This window comes from Pteronotus mesoamericanus, unplaced genomic scaffold (genome assembly GCF_021234165.1).
Source record: "Pteronotus mesoamericanus isolate MK-2021 breed Mesoamerican mustached bat unplaced genomic scaffold, CSHL_Meso_final scaffold_167, whole genome shotgun sequence".
In the NCBI taxonomy this organism is placed as follows: Eukaryota; Metazoa; Chordata; class Mammalia; order Chiroptera; family Mormoopidae; genus Pteronotus; species Pteronotus mesoamericanus.
Genome location: NW_026555308.1, coordinates 46430920 through 46458480, shown reverse-complemented (window position 1 = coordinate 46458480; position 27561 = coordinate 46430920). Strand labels below are relative to the sequence as shown.

Below are 27561 nucleotides of genomic sequence, written 5' to 3'. Positions count from 1 at the left end.
AGAGATGTATAGTATTCAAGTGTATCAAAAAAATTCTTTTACCAATCTTTTATTGATAGGCATTTAAATTGATTCCAGTTCTTTTCTATTATAAACATCCTGTTCTTTGTTATTATATACATTGTTAGTAAATATCTTTATCAACATGTTTTGTGCTCTTGTTCAATTTTTGCCAGAGAATAAATCCCTGGAGTCAAATTGCTATGTGAATGGATATGCATCCTTTAATCATCTTAATCATAAGTCATTGTACGAAACCACACAAAATCTGCTTAAAATAAAATGAAATTTATCATTTGGTAGTTATTTTCATTTGTTTTTTTTTCCCCACTGGAAATTAATCTTTTTAAGAGTAGAGACTTTATCTGTCTCAATTATTACAGTTAAGATAGTCTGAGACATTCAATAAATACTTGTTGCAACAACAGTAATAGCATACATTTATTATATGTCTGGAACTCTTTGAAGAATAAAAATTTATTTATTCCTTCTAACATCCCTATGGGTAGGTAATAGGATTATTTCCATTTTGCAGATGAGGAAACCTAGTCAGACAAAGGCTAATAATACTTGCTCAGTTTCACAAGGCAATTAAATAGGGGAGCCAGGAGTCCAGGTCATTTTTCTTCAGTTTACAAACTCTTAGGTATATGCTATCCTGGTTCTTTCTCATTGAATAAATAAATCAATGAATGAATAATCAATATATTTATTTGGTTCTTTGACCAATTGCAAATTTCAACTGTTTTTTTTTTCTTTTTTCAAATGAGAAGTAAAAGGAATGGACTGCTCATTTTGTAAAACCCAAATTACAAAAGCCAAATTAGTTGTATGGTCCTCTTGTACCAGGCTAGACTAAGCTATGTAATAGTACTGCTCCTGAAATTAATATTCATACAGGTATAAACTACAAATTATTCTCACTAAGAATTTATGGACGTATAAACAGCATATTGCTTTGTATTACAAATAAAATAGTAAATCTGGGCCTACAGCTGGAGTCTAGGAGGCAGAACCTATATTACTTAGTTTATTTTTTAAACATGTCCTCTGTTCCCCACCTGGACTCCTGTGCACCTGCCCTTTTCTGCACCTGGAATGCTCATGCCTGCGTCCCACAGTGGAAACCTAGCCACCCTCCAAGCTCCCCTCAGTGGTCACCTCTTCCGTTGAAGACTGCTTTACCTTTCTGTTCTTTCTTACCCTCCTTTTGAATGTTGAAATGACCTTTCATACCTCAAAATTTCCTGTGTCCTTTTTATAGTACTTTTAATATACTACATTGTGAACATACCTCATATTGCGTCAAGTCCTCATCTCCCATAGTAGGCTATATTGTCTTTTAGTTTTATTCATTTCATAAAACAACAATGTATTAACTATATTTTGTGCAGAATACAGACTTAAGTATGTATTTTAATGAGGAAATACATTATCTCAAAGAAATATATTTGAGTTTTTAAAATTCTAAATCAGATGACAACTAAAATTTTTTAATATTATATATTCAGAATTATCAAGAATTGTAAAATAACAAATGATATGGTTAGATGTTTTTTTTTTCCATCTGATGGTTTGTATTTTGTCTTTACAAGACATCAAGAACCAAGAAGAATAGTTAGCTTTCATTCCTATTAGACCCTGTGTTTTGTTTGTGACTGCAAACACCAGCTTTGCTTCCACCCACAACTTCAGTTCCCTTTTCTTTTAGTGGGTGGTTTAGGCACATCAAAGGTAATGAAATCAATCAAAGAGATAAGTGGATTTTTTCCCAAAGGCTAGAACTTAAGGATGTGTTTCTGTTAAATAATTTTAATACTAAATTTGTTTTCAAGTGGTATAAAAAACAATAAAGGGAGACCAAATCTCCCTGCCAAATGGAAGAAGGACTGTCCTTGAATCTCTTCATGAAACAGTAAAATATTATCCCTTTTCCACATATTTTTTTTTTTTTAAAAGAACATCAGGGAATGTCAAGTATTGTCATTAGACAGGATTATACTTGGTTGCTAACAAAGGCAATAGCATAGCCTTCAGGCCAATTGTTTCTATTCCTTTTCCTTTACCCGGGGACTGGGACAAAGCTGAAGGTTTTTTTGTTGCTGAAAGCTCAAACAGCAAGTCAGAGAAAGTTCAAACAAATATCATGTCTTTTAAAAATGTCATTGCTTATGTAAATTAGCTGTGGCCTTGGGTGCTTGTGAGCCCCAAGTATCTTTGGATTGTTTGGATAGTCTATCATGTTTTACTTATATCGATGGTCTTCTACAAAGCTTTGACCATGAAGTCTTCACATTTAATTTTAGTTTGTGCTTTCTTGTTTTAATTTTTTTGTTTGTTTATTTTTTAGATTAGCTTCATTATCTTGTGATTTCCAGAGAATAATTTGGAGCACTTTTATATGATGTTGCTGATTTTTGTTTTTTACTGTTACTCATCTGGCCATTGGATTTGAGGTTTCCTCTGTTTATAAATTAAGATTAAACTTTAAGAAATCTATTTCTTTGGAGGTATTTTTATATTGTGAAAGATAGATTTGAAAATAATGCCTTCTGGCTATAATTGACAAACTTGACACATAGTCTGAAATATGTTCAGGACAACAGTAAAGTCACATGCGTATTTTAAAATGTAGCCTAGCTGAGTCCCTTCATAAAATGTTGAGATGTTGTACTAGTTCTGCACAGCCTCTCTTTTATATTAATGTTAATTTCTTGATCAGACCCTTTGTAGATAAATTCATTTGGAGGCCAGCTGAGATTCTCACTGCTGTTTCTAAATGCATTGCATCGTAAATTAACAAACTTTATTCAGGAAAGAATATGTTTTGGGAAGCATACCTTATAAGTAAGTAATTTGTGTACTAGACCCAGAATTTTAAAATAGGCATTTACATTTTATTTCATATCAGGTTAACGGTAGATTTTTGGCTGGTTTTGGAATAATCCTGACAACTTCAGCAATTGCCTCGGTGGTGATCATTCTTGGTAGGGGGTATTCTTTCTCTTTAGATCTGTAGCTCTGTGATGCATATACATAAAACATGCCTTTGTTCTCAAAATCTTTTTTCTATCTGATTACTGTTGTATCCAAGTGCTTTGTCTCTGCTTCTCTTAGGGTTTTCTCTCTTTTCCCCCCTTTTCTTTTGCCCTTAGCCTGTCATTTGTGTGAATAAGTTCGTTTACATTCAGCAAAGGTATTAAGTGCATTTTTGATGACAGAAGAGAGTGATATAGTAAGTAAGGAGAAGAGTGGGATGGATGGGAGGGAAAGGAGGAAAGAAGTAGGGTAGAAAAAGGACAGGGTGGGGGCGTGGGGAAGAAGAAGAAAGAGCAAAACAGGGGCTATGGAGGTTTGTGAAATCTTGGGGGCTGGTGGGGGGCAGGGAGATCAACAGACCAGCATTTTCCCCAGGCTTGGGCTCAAGCTTGTGAAACTACGAATGTATTAAAGAACCTCAACTGGGATTTGCTGAGGACAGATGCTGTAATGTGTTAGTCATCCATTATCTGCTTCTATTTTTGCAGGTTCTGAATGATGATTGACGCGGGTTTGTGTGATATCCTTCACAGTCCCTGTCATTCCCGAGTGATAAGGAACCTGCAAGTCTAGCCCCAGCACCAGGAGGGGGGCAAAAAAAAAAAAAGCAGCAGCTCTGGAAGGAGGAAAGCTTCCGCTTGCGGACCGGACAAAAGTACCGCCTTCCCAGGGATTTCTGCGAGAGGCTAGGGATCCAGACACCTCGTCCCATCCAGCTCGCCTCTCTCGCAGGCAGATGGTGTGTGGCCGCCGCAGGACGCCCGCCGCGCCCCGGCCATGAAGTAGCGGCTGCTGGCGGCGCCGCTGCCCGAGCTCCGGCCGAAGCCCAGCACTGCGCTGCCCGGTCCTCTCCCGGCGGGGCCGGAGCGGCGTGGACATGGCTGGCGTCTGTAGCCTGCTAGTTCTCCTCCTTGTTTTTCAAAGCAGCTGTGTGGGTTTCAGAAGCCCGCTTTCTGTCTTTAAGAGGTGAGTGTGTGTGCACGGTTTTTTTTTTTAAGCAGGCGGAATGTTGTTTGGATGGTTGCTATGCATGCTGTTGATGATTGTAACCACTTTTACGGACCAGAGTGTCGGAGAAATATACGAGGCTGATTTACTTTGGTGAATCGACTTGGAATTTTAGCACAGTAACTTCTTGTAAAGTCCCCCTTACAGAAAAACCCCAGTGTGGTTGTAGCCAAGCTGCACTTAGCTTTCAAAACTTCAATTAGAAGTTGTGATTTCCAATACAAATCGCTCCCTCTTGGGGAGATATTTCAGAAACTGCATATTGTCGTTTATACTCGAATGCCTTCTTGTTTTGTAATAGCTGGTAAAATAAAATATCAATAGAGGTAAGTGGTGGGAAGAAGCAGATCATGATCATGGACTGTAATAGCTCATGAGAAAACATTGAGCTGTACACACAGTCTTCATAATTACCATATTAAATATTTATGCACTTGTACATTTGTAATTCACATCGCAGTCTTCTCCGCTCCCTCCCCCCAATACAACTCTGCCTTCTAGCATTATTATTGTTGGTTTTTGTTTCTGACTAGTAATATTGGGCATTCATAAAATAGTTACAAAGTTTTTACTGGGTTATGGTTAATATTTCTTCCATTAGAAATTTGTCAGGCCTGCCACAATTTCTAATTTATTAATACTGTATTTTCATTAACTAGAAACAAATAAATATTTGACAAGTTGCTATTTGAGTTCTAAATGTAACCTGCTTGTTTGCTTTGATTATATTTTGTTTACAGGTTGGGCATTTATTGCTCATGGACTATGAAGTACAATTCTGACAATGTTTTAGAGTATTATGTAGTTATCACATTCTTTTCATCAGGTCAAAATCAATAATCTTTCATTTTACAGTCATAGAATTCCTTTTATTTTTCTTTTTCAAGTTAAGATTCCATTATGTTCAAGGATATTGAAATTGTCTTTTTTGTTTATTTGTTTGTTTGTTTTAAGGTTTAAGGAAACTACCAGATCATTTTCCAATGAATGTCTTGGTACCACCCGACCAGTAACTCCTATTGATTCATCTGATTTTGCATTGGATATTCAAATGCCTGGGGTTACACCTAAACAGGTAAGAGAAATTCTGTATTTCATTATTCACTTGTCTGTGTATAATTTATAATTAAAGCAAAGAAACTGCATTTATAGTAGTAATAACTTCTTTAAAAATAGGCATTTGTTTTCAAGACTCCTCAGGGCTAGAATAATTGAATATTATAAAGATGAGTAAATTTTTCAGTTAAATTTCTTCTTTAAAAGCATTACTTGTATTGTTTGTGTATTATTTGTGTTTTGAAATGGAACCTTGAAAATTTATGTTTTGAAATTCTCGATTGAGTAATAGCCTCTGTACTGGAACATGTAAGTATGTATTAAAACATGAAAAATTATTCTAATCAAGGGAAATGATACTGAGCAGCTACATCTAAGAGATTACTTTGTTTAAATACCCTTCTACTGCAGCCACAAGTTGTGAAATAAAACCATGTGTTTACTGCGAAGAATTTGAAAAACAAGACATTTCACACTTTCAAAAGTTAAAAGAACTATTCTTACAGGTGGTTAAATTTTTTTTTTTTTTTAGCACAATTTGCCTGTTATAAGAGATATTTTGAAGACATATTTGCAGAACTCAGACAAACATGACATAGAGCATTTTGAGTAGAATTAGTTTGTTGCTAGGGCTTTCCCTATTTTAGGTACACACAAGAAGCTCAAACTGACTTCTCTCAAGTGTGTAAGTATGGAGTTTCATTAAGAATAAGAAAGCCAGAATTAATTATGCTTTGCAACCAGGCAGTAAAGGAATTTATGTGTGTTGTTAAAAGATAGTCCTCTCCTTTCTAAGGGCTGCAGCAACAAGGAGAGACCAGGGTGTTTTAAAACTGCAGTGGCTGATGATTCACCATTGCAGATAACGTTCTATTCTTCTTTTCTTTTAAGTACTGAGAAAATAAAAGTATCCTACTTATTGGGGAGAAGTCCTTGAAATTGATATTGAGAAGCTCTAGAAAATACACATAGTCCTCTTTGGGGGGACTAAAGATTGACATTCATTTATTTGAATACCTATGTATAATCCAACTATGTATAATTAACTGCTTTTACTACTGTGAAAATTACCCTCACCCCCAACCTCTGCCCATCTTCAAATGACCAGACACATGACTCTCCCCGTATGTTCAGTTGTTAATGTCCTGGCCTTTAATTCCATAAGGTCTTTATTTAATATTTAGTCAGAAGAGTTGTAATGAGACTGGGAATAAGAGAGAATGACAGTTGCTCACTTGTGAAGTGTGCTCCTTCTAGTTTCTTCTCAGTTTTAAAAATGATTTTCCTCCTGTATTTGCTCAAACTAACTTTATATTACTTCTTTTAAAAATATCCACTAAGCAATCTTTAGCACTTTTTTCCCCTCAAGAATATCATTATTTTCTCAAATAGTCATTTGTTGTGGTTCATTTTTCTGTTATTTTTTTCTCCTCATTATTTTACAGTAATACCATTTAAATTATTTAACATTAGTAATAAGTAACTGTGTTGGGGTCAGTATGCTCAGAAAGAGTTCCCAGAGGAATTCATTTAAGGAATGTAGAGGAACTTCATTTTCATAAAATAAAATGTTCAGTCATTTTTATAATCTTATAATTATTAAAATAACTCCATGGAAAAAGAACATATGTTTAGTAAATTATTGGCTTGTTATTTTGTACTGTCGCATTCAGCTTTGCCTCATGCAGTAGAGATGTGCTGGTTCCCTTCCCAACTGTAATTCTTTGTTGCTCCTTCTCTTGAGACCATGCAGAGTTCCCAGGAGTTAATCGATCCAGGACCCGGAGGTGGAGCCCATGAACTAGGATTAGCAGGTCATTGCATCTTACTTCCCCTTTCACAGAGATTGATTGGTTCAGAAAACGGTGTATGGCCTAGACCAGTCTACTCAAATCTTAGGATTTTTGCTGGGAACCCATTTCTCTGTTGCATGTGAGCCAAAGGCATGTAGTCAGAGGATCAGCTCAGTTTATGAGGGCAGCCGTGCCTGGAGTAAAACCAATAGAAGACAATGCAGAGAAACTGAAAGAATATTTGTTCTTGGTGACATTGCTACTTTTGGGGGTTTTCAGTTATATTAGCCTTTCTTGTTTCAGCCCAGTTGAGTTGGGTTATCTCTGACTTGTAACTAAAACTACCTAACTGGATAAGTGATTTACTTGTTCTGCCTGATCAGCTCAGAACAGGTTGTCGAAAGTTTCTGCCACTTCCCCTCTTCACTTTCTATTGACCACATGCCACAAACTGTGTGAGTTGACCTGGCTGGCATATCTTTTATATACTTTATAACCTTCATGAGAAATGGTAGTTATACTGAGTATTTAGTATACTCAGAAAGTATTGGATAAAGAAACCCCATGCCCTTTTTCTCCTGAACTGGATGTTCTTGGTGAGGAAGACACAACCATAATTGTGTAAGTGCTTTTGATGAAGAAAGTATTCTTTTCTTAAAATGCAAGTGAAACTAAATTTAACACAGATCCTTAAGAGGAAAGGAGATAGATAGACAAGGAAAGAAAAATGAAAAAGTATTAGAATAAAACAATAAAATATGGAAGGGAATAAGAAGAGTAGACCAAAAGAAAAGGAATACAAGAAAATAGAATGCTCAAGAACAAAAAATAAAGGGAAAAAGAAATCAAGAATGAATATAATGTGAAGAACAGAACCATTAAAAAATTATACAAGAAAAAGAGGAGTAAGGAAATCATAAAAATGAGGAAGGCATTGAGGAGTTAAATCTTTTTTTCTGTTTGTTTTGTTTTAATGGCAGAGGATGAAGAAGAGCGACAAAACTGAAAGAAAGGTGGGGGTCTGAGGAGCCAGCACTTGAGTTGGTAGTTGAGGCAGACCAAGTTGATTAAAGAGATGTATTCACTCAGTAGATTTTTTTTTTTTAAGAAAACACTAAATTTTGGCAAGAATGAAAGATACATCTATTCATTTGATATAAGTCCTTACCTTGGGAAGCTTGAGATTGTTAGGTAACTTTGAATAGAGAAACAGCAGATATCGAATAGAGGCAAAAGAACCCTACTTATTATATAAACAGTGCAACTAATGAATGTGCTGATGAAATACAAGTTTAGATTAGTGGCTTACCAGATATCAGTCATGCCAGGCTTTTGAGCTGCAGTCCGTTCCGTCATTCCATAGACTCTGGAGCAGTCTTTAAAAATTGGTCCTGTTAAACCAGCTCTGGAGAGTCTGGGGAAGGTAGTTTATTACCTATTGCAATATCAATTTTATAATAGAAGTGAGCTCATTCTTTTTCTTCTCTGACTTGAAATTTAAAAAAATAATTTTTGCCTCCTTTCATAAATTTCACATTAATTAATTTTTTTTTTAGGTTTTGGGAAGATTAGGGAGAAGATTAATCAGGTTTTAAGTAGCCCAGTATAGAAGCTGGTATCTAATGGCACTGGCTTCAAATCCAGCAGAGGCTCGAAGTGGTGATATCTCCAGACTCTTCTTTTAGTACTTTTCCTCATTTGATTCCCATTCACCCCTGGGGGTCCTGTAGGCTTTTGCTGTCACCAACGCTCATATCAACAAACCTAACCATTTGACAGAAGGGGAGTTCATGGTCATAGCAAAGTGGTAACACTGATTTGATATGTTAACTATTCTATAGGGGGTTGATTTTTAAATAAAATAAATGAGGCATAATTACAATGATTTTTACATAAGGTTTATTGTCTAAATCTAAGCCAAAATGAGTGGATTAGAATGTAGGCTTTGGAGTCAAGCTGACAGAACTCTTGTTCAGCTTTTGCGTGTCAACTCAGGTATGTTTCTTAACCAGCAGGGCCTGTTCCTTTATTTGTAGACAGGGTAATAGTAGTATCTATCCAGATTATTCTGGAGCTAAGCAAGGTAAGACCAGTGGCAATGTCCCATTTGCCCTCCACATTGTAAGTTCTCAGAAAATGTGAACTCATTATTTTTATTATATGTGTTGAGGAAGATGTGAATGAACCTTAAAATGAGAAAGAAATTGTCAACCGTTATGCTTTCAGTAATGACTTCATGGAGAAAAGTAAGATATTGTAATAATTTTGAAGGAGAGGAAAGGTAGCTAAATGAAGGAAAAATAAAAAATACAAACCTGAGCAACAGAAACGAGGAGAAAGTAAGCAAGGAAGTAAATCTTTCAGTGTGTGTATTTTTAGGTAGTTATTTCCACTAAATGTCCTTTATGATCAGAGAATGAAAGAACACTGGGAATGGATATGTTTTTCTCAAAGTTCTTATATATCTTTTATATTCCTTAGAAAAGAAGTTATCAAAAGCAGTTTCATCAGTATGAAGCCTTAAATTTTTTAATTCAGTTTGAAACCAACCTGAGGTTTGTCACTTTGCTGAAGACGTTGTACATTGGCCTTCTTTAAAAATTACTCTTTTCTAGTGAAGTCTCATCAAATCCTAGGTTTTAATAGCATTTTATTTATTCGATACTTGTTCAGCTGAGATCCTCTGAAGTCTTTATTACAGACTTATACATGCAAACTAATATGTAAAAAACATAATTTTATAACCTTAAATATTTTCTCTGAATGTAATAACTTGAAACCTTGTAATTGAATTTTTCCCCATTAGTATATATTACATATTCCTCTTATATTTTGAGAGCAGTTCAAAAACTATGGAGGAATACCCTTTTTCCTTTCTCAACCTCTTGCAAATTCTTGTCTCATTCTTTATTTGTTTTTTGAAGAGTCACAGATCATGCTTTGAAATCAGAAAGCAGCCTTCCCCTGTGTTTCTGGGCACAAATATCTATGAATGCCAGGAAATGAAATAATTCTGAGTTTAAAAATCACAGCAGATAACCCAGAGCAGCAAGTTGAAAAACCTGAAATTATGGTCTTAAGTTATCACTTATTTTAAAACAATATGAAAGAATGCACTCACTGAAATAAAACCAGAATAAACAAAATAGTCCTACAAAATTTTTTCAAAAGCTTTTGACAGTGTTTATCTTTGCTTTTTTCCTAAAAATGAATAATTATTATAAAGTGTTTACTAATATATTTTAACTTTTTAATTTTCTTAACAGAAGGAAGAGATTCCCCTTGCTTCAATAGTGCATATATAATCCTGTAATAAGAACCTAGCACTTAATAGAGTTTTTTTAACTGCACCTGTTTGAGAAATAAATTTTAAAATATCAAGCCATAATCATAATATCACTTACCAACAGCATTTGCTCAGGATATGTTTATCAAAGAGGTAACAAACAAGTTAGCTGCAGAATTGCTGTGATGCCTTATTTTCCTTAAGTTCAGAATGCTAATTCAATTAGACTTTTTCATGTAAAGTCACTTAGTTGAACAGAAGTTTGGCTTTTAGCTGATTCTGAGGATATTGTGATATGTTAAATCTATACATTTTAATTCAGTCAATATAAAAAAAAGAAAATTATCTCCAGTCAATGCTTAAAACCCAGGACAAAATTAGCAAGGACTTGAGAAAAATGTTGCTTTACTGGAATAATTTTTAGTTCTCTGAGGGTTCTGATTTACTTGTCCCTTTCTCTTTAATTATTAGTATGCAATAATATTGTATCTTTTCATTATTTTAATTGTTAACACTATTGCACATGTCCCCATCCCCCCACCCCTACCTTACTCCTCTCCTCGCAGGCCCTGCTCCCCCTTCCCTCTGGCCATCACCACGCTGTTGTCTATGCTCATGGGTTTTACATATATGTTCTTTGGCTAATCCCAATTTTGCATTAAAAAATAATAATGCTGTGTTCTTTTGAGTACAAGAATAAGAAGGAGATAGCCCACCCTCCCGTTTCTCCATTTCCCCTCACAGGCTAGCTTGACTCGTTACATAAGAGGAAAAATTAATCTGTGGGCATCACTAGTCTTCTGGGCACCAGTGAGAGGTTCCCTGTTATACTCATTAGAGACATGGCTCTCCCCAAAGCAGCTAGATGATTGCTGGGAAATGCCCAGAGGAGATCCCCACCTGCTCTAGAGTTTATCGTATACCTGGAACTTCTGTGGATTCCCTGACTTTTGTGTGGTCAGCGGCCTCATTTCATCCTTTCTTCTCTAGTTGTCTCACCTTTCCACCAATGAACCCCCTCCCTCAGCTAATTCAATCTGTACAGTAGTACAAACATGGCAGACGGGTTTGCTTTTTGACACAAGTCCATTTGACTGAGAATAGCTGCTGAAAAATCTTAACAATTGTGAGGCTGTGAGTGTGAAAGACAGAAACGGTGGCTCCAGTAGCCAGTCCTGCACCAGTGCATTTCTGTTGCTTAGAAAAAATAGACCACGAATAAAGACTGATTGCATTAAGTCATTGTCTAAAAATGAACATGACTCATGGCTTTTAGTGTTTCTTTTTCTTCCATTCTTAGTTTTTTCTCCCTTCACACCCACAAAAAAAAAAAAAAGAAAAAGAAAAAAAAGAAAGAAAGGGAGCATGGTGATCTTGTTATTGAGAAGGAAAATCGAGGGTATATCCTAACTATGGACTAACATTTGCTTTTTGTTTAGAAAGACTTAGGCAATGTGTATAAAATTCCATGGTTTGCAAAAAAAGCAACATAAGAGATTAAAATGATGTACCCTGGCATTTCCACAAACTGAGGAAGTAATATTACCTATTTTAGCAGTGAAGAAGCTGATTATTAGAAAGGACAGTCATCAGGCCCTTGTTCTGTTTACTTCTCTGTCTCACATTAAATTGGTTTTTCCACTTTCTAATTTGAAAGCTCAGGATTAGTGTCAGTTAAGATTCCACATATCAAATTCTCAACTTGTATTTATTTGTATAATTTTTCCCTTGCTTCATCTGTGAGGCAAAATACTACAAATAGAAAACAAACCAAAAAAAGTTAAATGGATCTTATAAACATCAAATTAAAGGTGCATGTAATTCATTGCTAATTGTTTAAATTATGATACTTTATTTTTACTAAAACCTATTTGATGTCCACTTGTCCATTTGTTGAAGATAAGATTGAACTATTAATGGTATATTACTCTAAGAAGAGTGTAAACATGTCACATACCTGGGTTCAGAATTGCAAATATACACTGACCTTTGTTTTTCTTCAATAAAAAATAAGGAGCAAAAAGGAAAAAGGACTCATGGGCATGGACAACAGTGTGGTTGGTGATGGCTGGAAGGAGGGAGTAGAAGAGGACTAAATGGTAATTGGGAAAAAAATACAATAAAGAGTAAAAAATAAAAATAAAGGATACATTTTCGTTTCAATTAATTTTTAACATTTTTGAATTTATACAATACTTAGAAAATATTAGAAGTAACTATAGTATAAGAGACTCCCTTATGATCACTAATTTTCTCAATAAGATTTAGAGTTCTATTTTTATTTTGTTTTTTTTCCAAGTAAATTTTTAAAGGAGAAAATATGTTTATTGAGTGCTTTTATGTAACATTACTGTGTTAGGCACTTGGTAAATATTGTCTCATTAATTCTCATAAAAGCTGTTCAAAGTACCATTATTGCCATTTATTATAAGATTTTGAAACTCAAGGAGATAAAATAATCTGTCTATAGCTAAATAGCCAGTAACTAGAAGAACAACAATTTAAATACAGATTTGAGTCTGAAACCGATATTTTATAATTCTCTGCTTGCTACCAGTCTGTTAATGGCCTCTATGTTTCCCAGAGAATGTCACTATGTATATTTTTGTGGTGTCTTTGGCTTTAAATGTGAGGGGTATGTTCACACACACACATACACACACACGCGTGCGTACACACACACACATATTTTATTACACATACATTGTAAAATAAAAGCTTCCTTTTGTTAAACAACCAAAATAAAGATTACTGGCTCCATCCTAAATCCTTGAATAACTTTTTCCTTATATTTTTTCATATCCATCCAGAAAGAAATGCTGGTAAGATATTCCTAATTACCTGGCTGTTAAACACCTTGCAATCAACCTAGTTTAGTTCAACACAAATTTTGAATTGTTCCTGTCTAAATCTAAGCCAGAGATTAGCAAATTATTTTCTAAAATGTCAGATAGTAAATATTTCTGACTTGAGAGCCATATGGTCCCCGTTGTAACTGCTGCAGTTAGAAAGCAGCCATAGAGGGTATGTAAATGAATGACTTGGCTGTGTTCCAATAAAAAACTTCATTTGCTAAAACAGGCAGCCACCCAGAGGCTGTAGTTTCCTGATCCCTGATCGAAACGATTGCATATGCCATTTAAGCTAATAAATGGATTTAACCTTTGGCCACTCATGACTATGTCTTTTGACATATAAAACAGAGAGAAGAAAAATACCAATGAAAGGTTAACAGCACTTTAATCTTTGTTCCTTAGTTACCTATTTGGTTTTCATAAGTAAATGGCCATAAAGAAGACTTTCCTTATTTGGAATATTGTGTTTCAGACTTCTCGATCTCAGTAGATGGTAGTTCCTGTGTTATAGTTCCTCTAGGCGAATATACTGTAGGAGTTCTTGGCTCCTCTTTCTCACACCCTATAAACAATACGCCAGCAAACCCTGTTGTTTCTACCTTCCAAATACGTCCAGAATCTAGTGTTTTTATCACCATACCCATCTTTCCCACTCAGGCCCAAGCAGCGCCCTCCCTTTCCTGGATTATTATGGTAGCTTCCTAACTGGTCTCCCTTACACCCTTTCATCCCTTAGAGCCTGGACTGCATGCAGCAGCCACAGGGACCTGATAAAAACAGAAGTCACATCGCCCTTCTGAAACACCCCCTTTTAAAAAAATTTATTGGGTGACAGCGATCATACAGTGTACAGTCCTGTCACGCGTGATCTGCATACTGCGTCGTGTGCCTGCCACCCACAGTCAGATCATCTCCCATCACCATATACTTAGCCCCCTTTACCCTTTACTCCCCCAACCCCATTCCCTCTGGTAATCACCATCCTGTTGTCTGTCTGTGTCTCTCAGTTCCAGTCCTATATCCCACATATGAGTGAAACCATATGGTTCTTCGCTTTTTCTGACTCATCTATTTTATTCTGCGTAATATTCTCAAGGTCCATCCATGCTGTTGCAAATGGCAGGATTTGTCTTTTCTTATGGCTGAGTAGTAGTCCACTGTATACATGTACAACATCTCCTTTATCTAGTCCTCTACTGAAGGACACTTTGGTTGTGTCCATGTCATGGCCACCCTGAATAATGCTGCAATGAATAAATATTTTCAACTTCTTTGGGGTAGGTACTCAGAAGGGAGATTGCTGGGTCATATGATAACTCTATTTTTAGTTTTTTAAAAAAGTGCCAAGCTGTCTTGCATAGTGATTGTACCAGTTTACATTCTCACCTGCAGTGAAAGAGGGTTCCTTTTTCTCCAACACCTCTCCACCTCTTGTTTTTGCCTGTTTTGTTGATTATAGCCATTCGAACAGGTGTGAGGCGGTATCTCATTGTAGTTTTGTTTGGCATTTCCCCAATAGCTAGTGAAGTTGAGCATCTTTCCATATATCTGATGGCCGTTTGTATGTCTTCTTGGGCAAACAATGGCTCCAACAAGAGGTAATATCCAATATAAAGAACTCACATAGCTCAACACCAAACAAATAATCCAATTTAAAAAATGGGCAGAAGACATGTACAAATACCCATTGAAAAGCTTCCTGTACCCCATTTAAAACCAAAGACTTTGTAGTGACATTCGGGGCCCCTTTTTCCCTGCAATCTTTTCCTACTCCTGTGTCTTTCTTTCATCCTTCTTTTCTCTTATCAGTCATTGTAGGTGCAAAACAATTCAGACCTCTGTTCCACCACTTGCTGACTAAAAAAAATCTTAGGCAAGATACTTAAACCTTAGTGAACTGCGGTCTGCCAAACATGTGAAACAAAAATTCGAAGTGAAGGTTAAAATACAATTATGGATATTTGGTATATCATATGGACTCCAAAAGGGCAGTATATAAAGCATTTGAATATATCAATTGACAGAATATATATGAAACATATAGTAAATATAACAATATCCATATGGATATATAATTTTACATTTTAGGAAGAGAATACACATTCTTTTTGAATGCATATAGCACATTTATAAAAATCACATATCTAGACATTAAGAAACTTCAGTTTACTGCGATAGTGTTGTATAGCGATGATCCTCTGATGATAATCCAATAAAACTAGAAATAGACCATGAAGCGATGTCATGGAAAAAACTTAGCTACTCAGAAATTAAGGCCGATTCTATACAACTTTTGAAACGGGAGAAAAATAAACATTGAAATTATAAGTTATCTAGAGAGTAATGGTAAGGAAAATATTTCCTAATGAAACCTGTAAGACAAGCTAGAGCAGTACTCAGAAAAAAATTAATAGCCTGAAATTCTTTTTTAATGAAAAATAGAATAAAAGTACATCTACGTAAACATTCAACTTCGTAAATGAGGAAAAGAGCAATCAAGTAAATGAAAAGGAAGAATAAAGATAAAAGCTGAAATTAATAAAAGTTTAAAAACAGATACATTAATAAAATCAGAAACTGTTTCTTTGAAACATCCATTAAAATGGGTAAACTCATGGCAAGCCTCTAAGGATAAATAAGTGCAAAAATTATACATTATTAAGTATTAGAATATGTAAAGAAAAATTTTTAGACACTATTATATGCAAATCTATGTCAATAAATTTTATAATCTTGAGGAAATGTGTGATTTTTCTAGAAAATGCTTAGCTATCCAAATCGACCTAGGAACCAAGCAGACTTCTAACTATAGAAGAGACCGGAAAGATAAAAATATTTTAAATGTATATGCGCATCCATGCACATACACAAACTTTTAAAGATGACAGTTATTTAAGCAAGAACACATGGCAGGAAAGGGCTAATGTACCAAGTATAAAAAGAGGCCCTGCAGACAGAGATGACAGGCAACCCAAAACAAAAGCAAATGAAAAATATTAATATTAACAGAATGAATAAAGTCTAACCCTGTTAATAATCATAAAAATTAAACGGAACTAACAAGAAAAATAGCGAGAGATTCATAGGTAGAGAGCAAGATGACAGACCTGGAGGGTTTGGGGAGGGGATGTTGGGGGATGGTCGAATATAGCAAAAAAGACAAAGAACTGATGACACAGGTAATAGTGTGGTAAGTGCTGGGTTGGGGGAGGGGTTGGGAGGAGGTACAAGAGGATATAAGGGGAATAAATGGTAATGTAAAAAATACAATGAAAATAAACTTAAAAATTAAAAAATTATTTAATTAAAAAAGAGATGCCATTTTTTAACCAATTAATTTGTCAAGAAATTAAAGAGAGCTATGATATACAGAACCTTTCAAGATGAAGACTGTGTAGTCTCATAAATTGTTAGTGAGATAATACGTTACCATAAGCTTTTTTGGAAAGCTATCTGGAATTGTCTTTTAAAGTAGATATACTCATATCCTTAAAATTGTGGGAGATTATTTTATAGAATATTAAGTAGTAAGTTAAAGACTGAGCTAAGTCTACATGTCTTGCCCCAAAGGTTTTTAACTGTATTAATTAATAGCAAACTGCAGAGTCATGTTTGGAGTATGCACCCATCTTAATAAAAATAAATAATAACAAAATCTCTACACACGTGTGTCTCTGATTATTTAAGTCTGTACGGACATGGAGGAGGTTGGAAGGAGGCACATTAAGTTGTAAAAACTGTCTCTTGGAGAGGTAGCAATGGAAAAAGATGACAGTAGATTTTGGTGTATACAACACACATATATGTTGTTTTATCATTAAAAAAGATCATTATTTTATAATTGTTAAAAATTAATAAATAAGTAAACATCACTAACGAAAAGAGTACCAACAGAAAGAATCATCTACCTACCTGATATAAACCCCTAATGTTCTAGAAATTCCTGGAGGGGTTTTCCACACAATGCCTCTGATAAATTTTTAATTCCTATTCCTCTGCTTTGCAAGTACTGTTAAGAGATCCTGATTAATTAAAGAATTCAGGAAATTTGGTACATGTTTAGAAACAAATAGAGCCAGATTTGCAGGGGGTCAATCTACTAAAGTCTGAAGATATTTGGAGAAAACAATCATGCATATCTTTCCACATCAGCAAGAAAATCGTTTCCCCTTGTACTTATTAGCCACGAGAAAAATTATTTGTTTCACTTATTTTCAGATTTATGTAGTCTGAATTAATATATCTTTCTTTGAAGTTTTTTCTCAAAGTGAATTTATTGGGGTGACATTGGTTAATAAAATTATATAGATTTCAGGTGTACAGTTCTGTAATACATCATCTGTATATTATATTGTATGTTCACCACCCCAAGTTAAGTCTTGTTCCAACACCATTTATTCTTTCTTTACCCTCCTCTACCTTTCTCTCAAGTAATCACCATACTGTTGTCTGTGTCTATGAGTTTACTATTTTTATTTATTTATTTTTTTTGCTATATCCCTTCATCTTGTTCATCCATTCCCCCAGCCCCCTCCCATCTGCAAGTTGTCAGACTGTTCTATCTATGAGTCTGTTTCTGTTTTGTTTGTTAGTATAATTTGTTCCTTGGAGTGGGCCTCTTCCCATCCATCTTGTTTGGGACTCTCTGTGCTTCCTGGACTTGCATGTCTATTTCCTTCACCAAATTAGGGAAGTTTTCTTTCATTGTTTTTTCAAATACATTTTCAATTTCTTGCTTTTTCTCGTCTTCTAGTATCCCTGTGATGTGAATGTTGGAACGCTTGAAGTGGAGGATCTTTTGGAGGATCAGCTGTGCAGGCACAGGGTGTTGGTGCTCCAGCATGGTCTGTAGCTGTCCATTGGGTTCATTGGTCCTGGGGTTTCCTGGGTGATGCAGGCCAAGATCAGCCCCCACTTGTGTTTGCCCAGGGCCACTCTACCTGAGCTATAAAGCAATCTGAGATAGCTTCTACTTGTGCTGGGATTGGAGATTCCAGTGCAAAGCCAAGCTGTGACTCTGGGCTGGCTGCTGCTAGTGCTGGGTCTGGGGCTCACTGAGGCCAGCTGTTGCTTGTTTGATAGGATCTGGGAAGTTGTGAAGCATTAGCCAAGACCAGCAATTCATATGGAAAAGTAACTTGAGTGGGCCTGTAAGTTGGTGGGATGGAGTCTCTGGAAATCTCCAAAGTGGGTCAAATAGTATTAGCCAAATTGATGGAGTGTCAGACATGGCACCAACTTCCTGGCTTTCTGAGGGAAGGGTTTGGAAAAGGGACAATGGCCTTTGCTCGCCTTGATGCCAGACACTTCAGTTTCTCCCTGTATACCACCGATGCCGTTCAAGCTACTACCCCAGTGCTGGAGCTCAGAGGGAATGAGTCTTGAGTGAGCGAGTCCATGTGTGGGTTCTTTAAAAGGAACTGCTGGGGGATCCAGAGGTTTCTTCCACTAACTCAATTCTTGCTGGTTTTTGCAGCCAGAAATTCCAGGGACTTATCTTCCTAGAACTGGAACCCTGGGCTGGGGGGATCTGCTGTAGGGCTGGGGCTCTTCGCTCCCAAGATATCCCTTCCAAATTTTTATCCACCACACATGGGTGAGGGACCAACCTGTTCCATGTCTGTGCCCCTATTACCAATCTCGATGGATGTGGTTTCTTTAATTCTGTAGTTTTCAGACTTTAATTCAACTTGATTTCTGAATGTTCGGGTGCTAGATGTTCCCTATTATGGCCGTAATTTTTTAAAAGATTTTATTTGTTTATTTTTAGAGAGGGGGAAGGGAGGGAGAAAGAGAGAGAATCATCAATGTGTGTTTGCCTCCCGTGCACCCCTTACTGGGGACTTGGCCCATGACCCAGGCATGTGCCCTGACTGGGAATCGAACCAGCGACCCTTTTGTTTGCAGGCTGGTACTCAATCCACTGAGCCATACCAGCCACAGCTACATTTTAGTTGTAATTTTGATGTGGTTGTGCAAAGAGGCAATCCATGACTGCTTACACCACCATCTTGACCAGAAGTCACCATCTTATCCACTCATCTTCTGATGGGCACTTGGGCTGCTTCCAAATCTTGGCTATTGTAAATAATACTGCAATGAACATAGAGGGTGCATATATTCTTTCATATTAGTGTTTTGGGTTTCTTCGGATATATTCCCAGAACTGGAATTGCTGGATCATAAGGCAGTTCCACTTTTAATTTTTAGTTCCATTTTTAATTTTTTGAGGAAACTCCATGCTGTTATCCATAGTGGCTGCACCAATCTGCATTTCCACCAGCTGCTTGAGGGGGTTCATTCTCTTTTCTCCACATCCTCACAAACATCTGTTTGTTGATTTATTGATGATGTCCATCCTGACAGGTGTGAAATGATCCCTCATTGTGGTTTTAATTTGCGTGTCTCTGATGATTAACGATGTTGAGATCTTTCCATATGTCTATTGGCTATCTGTATGTCCTCTTTTGAGAAGTGCCTATTCAGGTCCTCTGCCCATTTATTAATTGTATTGTTTGTTTTTTTAGTCTTGAGTTGTATGAGTTCTTTATAAATTTTGGATATTAACCCCTTATCAGATGTATTATTGGTGAGTGTTTTCTCACCTTCATTGGGTTGTCTTTTCATTTTGTTGATGGTTTCCTTTGATATGCAAAATGTTTTAGTTTGATGTAGTTCCATTTGTTTGTTTTGTTTCCCTTGCCTAAGGAGATGCATCAAAAAAAAAAATATTGCTATGAGAAATGCCAAGATTTTACTGCCTTTGTTTTCTTCTTAGGATATTTATGGTTTTGAGTGTTAACATTTAAGTCTGTAATCAGTTTTGAGGTTATTCTTGTGTATTATGTAAGAAGGTGGTCTAGTTTCTTTTTTTTGCATGAATCTGTCCAATTTTCCCAATACATTTATTAAATAAACTATCTTTAGCCCATTGTATGTTTCTGCCTCATTTGTCAAATATTAATTGATCATAGAAATATGAGTTTATTTCTGGGCTCTTTATTCTTTCTGTTCCATTGTTCTATATTTCTGTTTTCATGCCAGGACCATGTTGTTTTGATTGCTAATGCCTTGCAGTTTAGTTTGATACCAGGTAGTGTGTTTCCTCCAACTTTGTTCCTCTTTTTCAAAATTGCTGTGGCTTTTTGGAATCTTTTGTGATTCCATATAAATTTTTGAAATACTTGTTCTAGTTCAGTGAAATACATCATTGGTATCTTGATAGAAATTACATTGAATCTATACATTACTCTGGGCAATATAGGCATTTTAATAATGTTAATTCTTCCTATCTATGAATATGGTATATGCTTCCACCTATTGTATCTTCAATGTTTTTATTAAATATTTTATTGTTGTTCTATTACAGTTGTCCCAGTTTTTCCCTCTTTGCTCTCCTCCACCCAGCCCACATCCACTCCCACAGTGAATCGCCACCTTGTTGTCCATGTCCATGGGTCTCTCATACATGTTCCTTGACTAATCCCTTTCCCTTCTTTCCACCCTTGTCCCTACCTCTCCTCTTGTTGCTGTCATTCTGTTCCTTCTTTCCGTGCTTCTTGTTCTGTTTTGCTCGTATATTTGTTTTGTTCATTAGATTCCTCTTATAGGTGAAATCATGTTGTATTTGTCTTTCACCAACTGGCTCATTTCACTTAGCATAATACTTTCCGGTTCCATCGATGCTGTCGCAAGAGGTAGGATTTCCTTCTTTCTGCTGCGTAGTATTCCATTGTGTAAGTGTATCACGGTTTTTTTAACCCCTAATTTTCTGATAGGCACTTAGGCTGTTTCCAGCATTTGGTAATTGTAAATGACGCTGCTATGAACATGGGGGTGCACAAGTTCTTTTGAATTGGCGTTGTAGGATTCATAGGATATAATCCCAGCAGTGGAATCACCGAGTCAAAAGGCAGTTCTATTTCTAGTTTTAAAGGGAAATTCTATACTGTTTTCCACAGTGGTTGCCCCAGTCTGCATTCCTACCAACAGGGTACTAGGATTCCCTTTTTTCCACTTCGCCAGGACTTGTTTGTTGATTTGTTAATGAAGGCCATTCTGATCAGTGTGAGGTGATATATCACTGTGGTTTTAATTTGCGTCTCTCTGATGGCTAGTGATGTTGAACATCCTTTCATGTGCCTGTGGGCCCTCTGTATGTCCTCCTTGGAGAAGTGCCTGTTCAGGTCCTTTGCCCATTTTTTCATTGGATTGTTTGTCTTCTTGGGGTAGAGTTGTTTCTTTATATATTTTGGATATTAAACCCTTGTCTGAGGTATCCTTGGCAAGTATGTTTTCCTGTATGGTTGGTTCCCTTTACATTTTGCTGATGTTTTCTTTAGCCATGCAGAAGCTTTTTAATTTGATGTAATCCCATTTGTTTGTTTTTTCCTTTGTTTCCCTTGCCCTAGGAGATACATTGGCAAAAATATTGTTGCATGGGATATCTGAAATTTTACTGCCTATGTTTTCCTGTGGGACATTTATGGTGTTACGACTTATATTTTAAGTCTTTTATCTTGAGTTTATTCTGTTGTATGGTATAAGTTCGTGGTCTAGTTTCATTTTTTTGCATGTACCTGTCTGTATCTCCCTGTGCCATTTATTGAAAAGGCTATATTCTCAATTTTGTGCTCCTTCTCCCTTTGTCGAATAGTAATTGACTATAGAGACATGGGTTTATTTCTCAGCTCTCAGTTCTGTTCCATTAATCTATGAGTCTGTTCTTGTGCCAGTAGCAGACTGTTTAGCAGTGCTATGCTTGTCGAACTTCCATACAGTTTGATTTTCTATTAGTTCTGGGCGCTTTTTTGTTTTGAGGTTAGCTGTGATCCTTCTTATGGTTGTGCAGGGAGGCAAAGCATGTCTACCTATGCCTCCATCTTGACCAGAAGTCCTTCTATTTTATTTTCTGATGCAATAATAAATGGTATTGTTTTCTTAGTTTTCCTTTCTGATAGTTTATTATTGGTGTATAGAGATGCAACTGATTTCTGGATATTTATTTTGTATCCTGCTATTTTAATGAACTCATTTATTCTATTAATTTTTCAGTGTAATATATAGGGTTCTCTAGAGTTTCATGTCATCTCCAAAGAATGACAGTTTTACTTCTTCCTTTCCAATTTGGATGACTTTTATTTCTTCTTCTTATCTGATTGCTGTGGATAGGACTTCCAGTACTATGCTGAGTAAGATTTATGAAAGCAGACATCCCTTTTTTCCCCCCTCAATCTTAAAGGAAACACTTGTAGTTTTTACTCATTGAGTATGATGTTGGCTGTGGGTTTGTTATATATGGCCTTTATTATGTTGAAGTATGTTTGTTCTATTCCCATTTTGCAGAGAGTTTTTATCATAAATGGGTGTAGGATTTTATCAAATGCTTTTTTTTTTGGCATCTCGATATAATCATATGGTTTTTATCCCTTATTTTATGTGGTGTATCACATTTATTGATGTGCAGATATTTTACCAACCTTGCATCCCTGAAATAAATCACATTTGATCATGATATATGATCTTTTTAGTGTGTTCTTGGTTCCTGTTTGCTAACATTTTCTTGAGAATTTTAACATCTATGTTCATCAGGGATGTTGGCTTAAAATTTTCTTTCTTTGCAGTGTCTTTATCTGGTTTTGGAATTAGAATAATTCTGACTTCATAAAATGAGCTTAGGAGTCTTCCCTCATCTTGAGTTTTTTGGGGATAGTTTGAAAAGCACAGGAGTTAGTTCTTCTTGGAATGTTTGGTAAAATTTGCCTGTGAAGCCATCTGGTCCAGGATTTTTTTTTGTTGATAGTTTTTTGATTACTGCTTCAATTTCATTAGTGGTAAATGGTCTATTCAGATATTCTGATTCTTCCTGATTTAGTTTTGAAAGATTATATGTTTTTAGGAATGACACACCAGATCCTATGGATTTAACTGATATCTTCAGATCATTTCATTTCCCAGGACTGCAGAATATACATTCTTTTCAAGTGCACATGGAACATTTTCTAGACAGACCACATATTAGGAGACACAACAAATCTCAATAACTTTAAGAAGATTGAAATCATATCAAGCATCTTCCCTGACCATAATTGCATAAATCAGAAATCAATCACAAGAAAAACACTGAAGGATCACACAAAGACTTGTAGGGCTAAATAGCATGTTACTAAATAGTGAAGGAGTTAATGATAAGATCAAGGAAGAAATCAAAAAATGTCCTAAAACAAATGAAAAAGAACACAGAACCCAAAATCTGTGGGACACAGAAAAAACAATGCTAAGAGGGGAATTCATAGCATTACAGGCCTACCTCCAGAAACACACACAAAAAAATCTCAAATTCACAATCTAACTTTACACTTAACTTGAAAAAAGAACAAGAAACAGGGCTTAAAGTGAGTAGAAGAAAGGATATAATAAAGACCACAGCAGGAATAAATGAAATAGAATCTAAAAAACAATACAAAAAAAAATCAATGAAACCAAGAGCATTTCTTTGAAAAGATTGCCAAACCTTTATCCAGACTCAGCAAGAAAAAAAAAAAGAGAGGACTCAAATAAAATCAGAAATGAAAGAGGAGAAATAACAACTGGCACCAAAGAAATACAAAAGATTGAAAGAGAATATTACAATCAACTCTATGCCAACAGATTGGACATCCTGGATAAAACTGATGAATTCCTAGAAACATACAGCCATCCAAAACTGAATTAATATTTTACTAACTCTATGCAAGAGGAGCATTTGGAACCATGCCACATGCATGTTGCATTCTTTAAGCAAAAATGCAGGACATACTCTTTCAAGGCACAGATTGCTTTTCACAGATAATGAATTCTCCTTAATCATGTATAAAGAAACAATTCTGATGTACACATTAAAGGAATAGTTTTATCTTAGCATGCAAAAGTCACCCCACCCAACAAACCTAAAAGCATTTTAAAAGAAGAAGGTATATAAAAATAGCGAGTACAAGGCTGCTGTACATTGTATCATCCTCCCACCCTCAGCTAATGAAAACATTTGCCATGGCAACATTGATTTACAAAGGGCAAATGATGTGTCTGAGATATTGGAATATTTCCTTTCATAGATCTCAGATGTGCACACAATTAACACTTTAACACCCTTATTTAATGATTTTATATAGAACTAAAAAAAGCTTTACTTATTTTTAAATGTTTTAATTTGGAAATAGAATCTAAAACAAAACAACGAACTCTTAACAAAAACTGACATCAAATTAAGTGCAAGCAGAAGAGTACTGATAAAATATTTTACTCTTCACCATTTATGGAAATAAAATTTTTTTCATATGGTAAGCTCTACTGAAGTTATACCATTTGCTTCCAAATGAATGATTATTTTGCTTTTATAAAGATGCAAATTCTCTCTTTATCTCAGTATTTCTGCAATTGATGTTATAATATTTAGCTTTTCTATTTTGGACATGTTAAAATATTCATTTTTTTCCTTAATGTATTCTTCATAAATACTAAAGCAGTATTCACAGATATTTTACTGTCGTGGTTTCAGCTACTTGCCTTAGACTTTGAAGGCAGACAAAATGGATGTACGAAAGAAAATAGATTGGCAGGCTGGTAGATGCAAGTATTTAAATGGTGATTGTAGTGAGGTCAAACAAGTTTACAAGTTAACTGGTTAACTAACAGTTTCTGTATTGTTTTTCTGCTGTTATAAATATTCCATAATACAAAATGGAGAACATTGTGTTCAGAGGTGAGGATATGAAGTTCCTACCCTAAATTGTTCAGACAGAGCTTGAGAGTAAAAAATTTATCTTACTCAACATGAGTTCTTGGATATTGCAGAGATTATGTATACTTGTTCTATCTTCTATGTATCATATATTTAATCAGCACCGTCAAACTTGTGTCTAGAAATGCATGGCTGTTAGATGAAAAGGGACTTTAGTCCTTCCATCAATTACAGCAGGAGTCAATTGAAATAAATAAGATATTTAATATAGTTACTGCCCACAATATTTCCTTTTCACTTTGGTTTGTGATGACCTGAAAGCCTTCTACAATAACCAAAGAGATTTAAAGTACCGCTGAAGCAAATAAAAGCCAAATTTAGCACTCTTGTAATGCATTCAAGTTGGCTGCTGTTAGAAGACTCCAGATTCACTGAAAGACTGTATCATTTATTTTCCTACTTCTCTCTTTTTCTCAACATCTACGTATTTCCCTAGATCCAATAATATCAGTTGTCCAAAGTAAGTTTACAAATATATGAATTAAAGATAGTTTCCTTGCATTTATTTTAATAAATCTTCCAGAATTTATTTATTGTGGTTAAGAAATTTACAGAGAATAGAAATTTGCAAACCTGTGAATTGCTCTGGTATGAAGGAAACATAATTAAATTGAGAATTCTCTTGTCTCCTTGTTGCGGATATCAGTTCAGGAAATCATTGACTGACAGCTTTTTCTTCAAGATAAATTAAAATCTAATGACATCTGAATATATCATCCCATATATGTTAATACTAGTAGAGTTAATTTAAGCATATATAAAATTTTAAAGTAATCTTGCTGGAACATTGAAACATAAACAAAATTGAAATTATTTTTCCAACTTTTGGCTTTCTAAACATTATTCTGCCAGAACATTTTCTCCCCTGGGCTTTTATCAAATAACCTTATGTCACCATTGAGACACCAATACACTTAGTTACTCTAATGTACATAACCTATTGTGTATAGCAATCAATAAAATAGCCTTATTAGCTAACCATTATTTACAATATTCTATGGGTTGGAGGAAGTCTGAATTTCATCTGAGTATTCATCACTTCAGGAACAAATCTCCACTTCCCTTCACATCTCTTTAATGAAATATCATGCCTCTCTCTATCTTTTCTGGGATGTACTGTCAAGAATTTAACTTTCTTGAGTGAAAAGACTCAACTGTCTTGTTCACTGTTGCAGTCCTGGGCCTAGAACAATGCCTAGTGTCCAGTAAAGATTAGTTGGAAAAAAAAGTTTTAAGGAAGGAAATACACTGAAAATATGCCCTGCCCCTCCCCAGCACGCACACACACACGCACGCACACACATACACACTCCCCGCCCCCCCTTCAGTGACTGTAGTATTTCATCTTCACACTCTTCACATGTCATGAGTCCCCTGCTGCCATGCTTTTCAATATGTAAGAAATACTATGAAGTTCAATGTTTTTATTTAAACTGCTACCTTTTTCCTCTGGCATGATTTTTTCCATTTTTCCAGCTTATTTGAGACATAATTTACTTAAAAATTTACCAATTTCAATTATACAATTCAATGCATTCAAGCTAGTATATGTAGTTGTATATATGTCACCAGGACATGATAAAGAACATTTTCATGGCCCCGAAAATGTTCCCTGGGATCCTTTGTGTCCCTCATTCCCACCCCGCCCCACCTCTGGCAACTATTGATCTTTCTGTCAGTGTAGGTTGACCTTTTCTAGATTTACATATACTTTAATCACAACAGTACATAGTCTCTGGTGTCCTACTTCTTTCACTTAGCATGATGCTTTTGAGATTCATCCATGACATTGAGCCTCTCAGTAGTTTGTTCATTTTAATTTTAAGTGATAGCTGTGATGGAGTCTGGACCAGAACTCGGGCAAGCTGGTTCCAGACCCTGTGCTTTTAACCGTTATGATGGTTTTCATTCCGTATAATTTTCTTAATAATCATCTGGATACTACCATTCTCCTTCTCAAAAATCTCTAGCAACTGGTCGTTGTGACCAACTACATTCCCTAGTCCTTATTTTTGTTTTTAAATTCTCTATGATCCCCATCAGTGCTGCTTTAATTTTTATTCTCTGCATTCTCCTTCCTGAACTCCCCCATTTTCTACCACACTTAGCCTGTCATTCCTAGATGCCGTTAAATTTCTTGACGTCGTCCTGCCTGTTAAAATTGCTTTGCCCTGCCTCTTCACCTATTGAAATCAGGCCCCATTCATTGAGTTGCAGGGTATGTTTCCTTTTCCCTATGAACCAGCCAGATTCCCTGAAACTGATCTGATCTGAGCGCAATGATAATTTGTATCACTCTTACAGACCTGTTGTATTGTTGCTTACAGTGATTCATTTTCATGTTTTAGATCTCTCACTGAAACCAATGGCTGCATATTACTCTTTCTTGTGCACATTTTTTCAGTTTATGCTCATACCGAGCGCACAATCATCTATATTTAAAAGAAACCAGTTCATAGCTGTGCTGCTGCCAAGATACTATTTACACAGTATTTTGTATTGTGTCTTTACATAGACGGTACTCAGTGAATATTCATTGATTAATTCATCTTCCATGAATCTATGCCTAGCTCTTCTGCTCTTGGGTATATGTAGGAAAACAAATGGTCTGAGGGCCCATATGATGTAATAAAGGTTGTCTGTCTACTTAAGGCTATATTCCCAGTACCTTGCACAGTGCCTAATAAATATTTGTTTAGTTTAGATATTTATTGTCTGTGTTCTTTGGTCAAGACACAAGGCATA

The 27561-nt window shown here is 35.7% G+C and overlaps 1 protein-coding gene across 13 annotated transcripts in view; it reads left to right on the top strand.

Annotated features, from left to right (window-relative positions):
• PAM (peptidylglycine alpha-amidating monooxygenase) overlaps window positions 1-27561 on the top strand; it is a 281694-nt gene that overhangs the window by 121454 nt on the left and 132679 nt on the right. For all 13 annotated transcript variants that reach the window (XM_054590011.1, XM_054590022.1, XM_054590021.1 and 10 more), the window contains 2 exons: window positions 3528-4005; window positions 5002-5122. In XM_054590011.1, the coding sequence (XP_054445986.1) occupies window positions 3917-4005; window positions 5002-5122 (210 nt within the window). In that variant the 5' untranslated portion in view covers window positions 3528-3916. The remainder of the gene's footprint in view (window positions 1-3527; window positions 4006-5001; window positions 5123-27561) is intronic.